At 52.0% G+C, this 5,087-nt stretch overlaps 1 protein-coding gene across 1 annotated transcript; it reads left to right on the forward strand.

The window, feature by feature from the left end:
- Positions 1-268: 268 nt before the first annotated feature.
- Positions 269-4,804, forward strand: GHRL (ghrelin and obestatin prepropeptide). Its single transcript, XM_063721909.1, has 4 exons — positions 269-376; positions 585-701; positions 3,650-3,758; positions 4,569-4,804. The coding sequence occupies exons 1-4, from the start codon at positions 269-271 to the stop codon at positions 4,586-4,588; spliced, it is 354 nt and encodes a 117-aa protein (XP_063577979.1). The 3' UTR covers positions 4,589-4,804.
- Positions 4,805-5,087: the final 283 nt, after the last annotated feature.

Consider the following 5,087-nt stretch of genomic DNA (forward strand, 5'->3'; position numbering starts at 1 on the left):
GGGAGGACCCCCAGCCCCTATCAAGTCCTGCTGCCAGGCGTTCTGCCTTGAACAGCCTTGCAAAAGAGAACACACATCCATTCTCTTCTACCTTGGGAGGTGGAGGGGGGGTCCTCTCTACACAGCAGTCAGGACCCCAGATGGTAAAGCCCCTCATGCCATTTGCTGGGCTCCTACCTGAGCAAGCTCAGAGGCACATGAGAAGGGGAGGCAGCTGCCTGGAGACCTCTCTTCCACAGGCCCACCTGTCTGCAACCCAGCTGAGGCCATGCCCTCCCCAGGTACCATCTGCAGCCTCCTGCTCCTCGGCATGCTCTGGCTGAACTTGGCCATGGCAGGCTCCAGCTTCCTGAGCCCTGAACACCAGAGAGTCCAGGTGAGACCTCCCCACAAAGCCCCACATGCTGACTAGGGTATCTTGTTCCAGCCCTGCCACTTAGCAACCAGCTCTGTGACCTGGAGCAGCAGCGCAATCTATGGGCTTCAGCCTTCTCCCAGGGCACAAAGGACTCTGGGTCTGACCTCACTGTTTCTGGAAGGACATGGGGGCTTAGAGTCCTAAAGAGACTATTTCCCCTTTCCAGCAGAGAAAGGAGTCCAAGAAGCCACCAGCCAAGCTGCAGCCCCGAGCTCTAGAAGGCTGGCTCCGCCCGGAAGATGGAGGTCAGGCAGAAGGGGCAGAGGATGAACTGGAAATCCGGGTCGGTACCTCTGCAGTTTTACGATTCTGTGGCAGCGAGGAGGGTGAGGTCACGGGAGAGGGAGGACAGGGAGAGGTGGCAGTGAACAGGGTCCCAACTACAAGCTCCCCAGAACTATAAAACCAGTACCACAAGAGTTGAGCTCTGCCCTGGGGTCTGTGAGGTCTTTGCCCATTAAGAGAAAAACATCTAGGAGAAGTAACTTTGCTACAACAGAATAGGGATGGAAGGAGTCTGGGCAGAGGAGAGAGAGTGCCCGAGCCTCTAGGTGACTCAAAGGTGACAGAAAATACAGTGCCCAGAGACAAAGACACCCAGAAATAAACGGCAGGCCCAGACTGAAGATGTTTCTCTGCAGAAAACCGTGTTTTACTCAGGGGCTTCCAGGGCCTGAACTGGGGAGTGGAGTGCTTCAAAAAAGCATCCTGGATGGGAGAGCTGGCGCTAGCCCAGGCTCCGGCACCCACTCACCTCACCTGGAGGCAAGGAGGGGGCAGGTCTGGACGATTTGCTCTGACAAATAGTGCGTGGGGCAAGGAGAAAGTTAAGACAACCCAAGGATGGAGAGGAGGAGGGAGTAAAGGATTTTACGGGGTTGTCTACGCAACCTTCCTGTGGCTGTGGTTCAGGGAATGATTTTTTCTAAATATTTGGTTGGCGACATCATTTCGCAGCTAAGGCAGGACTCCCCCAAGGTAGCACTTAATAATGGCAGCTATTAGACGCTGTGCCCGAGGATACCAACTTCACCTCTAACCGTCCTACCTCCTCCCTACAACAACCTGTGAGGTAAGCAGGGCTGGCATTATTCCCACTTTAGAGCCGAGGAACAGTTCAGAGGTGAACTCACTTGCCCAAGATACCACAGTGGTGTATGCAAGAGACGCAACACAAGGTCAGGGCTGACTCCAGTCCCCAAGCCCTCTTCCTCCTCACTGGTCTGATGGACAGAAACAGCACACAGTGGCCCAGGGGAGGCCTCTTCCTTCCGGAGGAGTGAAATGTGCCCGCCTTGGCCTCTGCCTGTTCACCATACTCTTCTCCAGTCAAGGAATAAAGCCGTCGGAAGCTCCCCAAGCCCCTGCTTGCCTTCATCCTCACCAGCGCCTAGCGGTGTTAAGACCTTTCCTCCACACGATGGGATCCACTAGATTCCCATGTGAAAGAGCTGCATATCCTTATGCCAAAACCAGGATATTTTGCTGGTGAGATGGCTAGCTCCACACATGGTCATCCCAGCCAGAGGAGCTGCACAGTAGCCCAGATGAGAAAGAGGTCTTGGTGGCTGATGATGCAAGGTGGGGCTGATACAGCGGGAATTTTGCAGTTTCTTTGAAAGCTAGCCTTGGAGCATGTGACCCACACTGCCTTGGCTGGAACGAGAAGTCAAATGCCTGGAGGATGTTGGGGCTGCCAGAAGAGGAGTGGTTACAGAGCCCTGGAGCGCCCCACTACCAAACCCCTCACAACCTAGTGTCCCACCCACCTTTCTCATCTCAGGCCCCTCTACCTCCCCGCAAACCTTTCCCTCCCAAAATCAAGTTTCAGAGTAGAAGACTTTAGAGACCAAGTCCCACTCCCATTGAACAGATGGGCTACTGAGGCCAAGAGGGAAGCTGGCCCCCCACCAGCCAGCACTATGACACCTCTCACTTGCCTGCACCACAGCGCCAGGTGTTAGGCCAGGCCAGCAGTTTCCCAGACCGGTGCTCATGTTTCCTAAGATGTCTGCCAGGTGATCGGCCACCCCGCATTTGCCTCAGCGGTGGAAGAAAAACGAGTATTTACTGGAGGGAATGGATGGCCCCAACTTTCCTTAAAAAAAAAAAAAAAACAAAACAAAAAACAATCATGTCATTCCCCACTGGGTCCACCTTCACGGTGGAGTTAAGGGGAGGGAGAGTTCAAAAAGGGAACGCATAGCTATTGGTTGTTTAATAGCTTCTCTGCACCTCTGTCCTCACCTGTAAAACGGGCACAGTGGTAGCGCCTACCCCACAGGGAGGCACTGAGGACGCCTGGCCTGACGCAGAGGAAGGGCAATGGGACTAAAGTGGTTTTCAGGGCCAGGTGCGTTTAAAAGTCCTGCATTCTAGTCCTTGGCCTCCAACTCCCTGGGCTTCTACTGCGAGGACCAAATGACCCAGCACTAAGATCCTTCCCTGACTCAGACAAGTCAGTGCCCAACATGGCCAGGCACCGAGGCAGCCACTGGCAGAGACAATCTATGCTCTCAAGGAAAGTCTGCCATGTGGCTGCAGCAGAGCTCCTTCCCACTTACCCAAAGCTTTGAGCTCCAATAAGTCATCTCAGGAATGCCTGGAACATGGAAGAGATGGGGCACTCTCCCTGTGGAGGGGAAGAAATGGAGGCACAGAAAAGACTTGGCTCAGAGCCTCTTTCTAGGAAAACATCAGCTTCCTTTTGATTTTCCAGGCATCAAAGAAAGGTCTATGTATATGAGAGAAAAAATACCTAGGGAAGGAGAAAAAGGAGAAGAAACACACAAGAGAGAAAGGAGAAAGAGCTGGGAGCAGGGAAGGAATAGAAGGCCAGCAGGCTAGTGCTGAGAATGCTGGGCAGACCCCCTGCCAGGGCCTGAAATGCTGCATTGGTGACTCAACTTTTGTCTTCAAAACTGCAAGGGAGAAAAAAAAATCTCATACTAGGGGACACCACAGCTTTTATCAGCAATCCCATTAAAGGCTAAGGCTGAGAGGCATGAGACTGCAAGGTAAGTGTCTGAAAGATGGTGAGTGGGAAGGTGAGCTGTGGTCCTGAGAAAGGAAGAGAACCTGGCTGAGGTGTCACTCAGCAGTCCCTGCTGGGGCCCAAAGGCCATTCTCCCTCTCCACTCCTGAGGAGAGAACAGAGCCCAGAGCCCCCTTTGGGATGGGGATGGGCATGACCTCTGACATCTCCTGGGTCCTCCCTGCCCTGCCTCCTAGTTCAACGCCCCCTTTGATGTTGGAATCAAGCTGTCAGGGGTTCAGTACCAGCAGCACAGCCAGGCCCTGGGGAAGTTTCTTCAGGACATCCTCTGGGAAGAGGCCAAAGGTGAGTCCTGCCTGGACCGGGTTTGCTGGGTTTCCTTGCAGCCCCACGTGGGCGTTCACTCTGTGGGTGACGAGTTTTCCCCAACCTCTGCCTCTCCAAAAGAACTTCTAATTTCCCTTTCCCAAAGATCTGCAGGACAGTGGTTGGCTAATATTTGTGAGTGGCTCAGAAGGGAGTTCATCATAGTCTTTGTGTTCAAAGACTGTTCTAAGAACTAGTAAATTAACTAGCTTTGGGGCCTCAGTTGAACCTCAGCTGCCTTAACTGTAAAATGGAGCTATTTTACCTATTGTGAGAGTCTACAATTATTTGGTGTTACACCATCTTCACTGAGTAACTTTACTCCACAAACAAAAAGGAATTGGTGCCAAAATAGCACTCAGAACAGGTTCTGCAGCCTGTTAAGCGGTTCCTTCAAATATTAGAGCTTCCCGAGTTAAGCAAAGGGTTTGCTTTGAACCCCCTCATCTTGTAAAAGAAAAAAAAAGAAACCGCCCAACTGATTGAGGTGGCAGAAACACCTGCACATCTGCAAAGCACTGTCCTCACCAAGGCAGTGACCCGTCACCCCTGGGGAACAGCAGGGGTAGCATTCACCCCACTGTGCAAACGAGGAAACCAAGACTCAGAGCTTTGAGGTGACTTGCCCAGGGCACAACAGTCCACACTTGAGTGCCGCCCTCTGACTCCAAGGCCAGTGCTTCCCTGCAACCCCCACCATTACATCCCACCTCCAATCTCACCACAGTGGAAGAAAAGCACTAGCAGGGCGGTGTACCCAGAATTCTGACTCAACCTCTTGCTTTCCAGAGGCCCCAGCTGACAAGTGATCGCCCACAAGCCTTACTCACCTCTCTCTTCCTCCTAAGCTTAGAAGCGCTCATCTGGCTTTTCGCTTGCTTCTGCAGCAACTCCCACGACTGTTGTACAAGCTCAGGAAGCAAATAAATGTTCAAACTGTATGCTGATGTTCCAAATGGGAATTTATTTCAAAGAGGAAAAGTTAACATTTCACTTTAAAAAAATCAAAATAATACAAATAAAAATAATTCTTGGTTTATGATCTGTGGGAAGGGAATAAAAGGACAAGTAGCAAGGCCAGTGTGCATGTTTAGAAAACCTAATCACACCAGCTCACTCAAGCAGAGAAGCTAGTGCATGTGCATGCATTGTGTGGAATTAAGACTGGGTTTCTTAGAGGAGGAGGAGAAAAAGGGGGAGAGGAGGAGGACAGAAAGGGGGAGAGCAGGAGGGAAAGGGGAAGAGGAGGAGGGAGAGGGGAAAGGGAGGAGGGAGAGGAAGAGAAAGAAGAGATAAAGTGGGACTAAG

This window comes from Pongo abelii, chromosome 2, assembly GCF_028885655.2.
Source record: "Pongo abelii isolate AG06213 chromosome 2, NHGRI_mPonAbe1-v2.0_pri, whole genome shotgun sequence".
Classification (NCBI taxonomy): domain Eukaryota; kingdom Metazoa; phylum Chordata; class Mammalia; order Primates; family Hominidae; genus Pongo; species Pongo abelii.

What these genes read in the sequence shown, in the direction of transcription:
- GHRL (XM_063721909.1), top strand. Translation starts at nt 269, where the DNA reads ATGCCCTCCCCAGGTACCATCTGCAGCCTCCTGCTCCTCGGCATGCTC. An exon ending in CTGAACACCAGAGAGTCCAG is followed by an intron (nt 377 to 584) that starts GTGAGACCTCCC and finishes TCCCCTTTCCAG; the next exon opens with CAGAGAAAGGAGTCCAAGAA. An exon ending in CCTCTGGGAAGAGGCCAAAG is followed by an intron (nt 3,759 to 4,568) that starts GTGAGTCCTGCC and finishes CTTGCTTTCCAG; the next exon opens with AGGCCCCAGCTGACAAGTGA.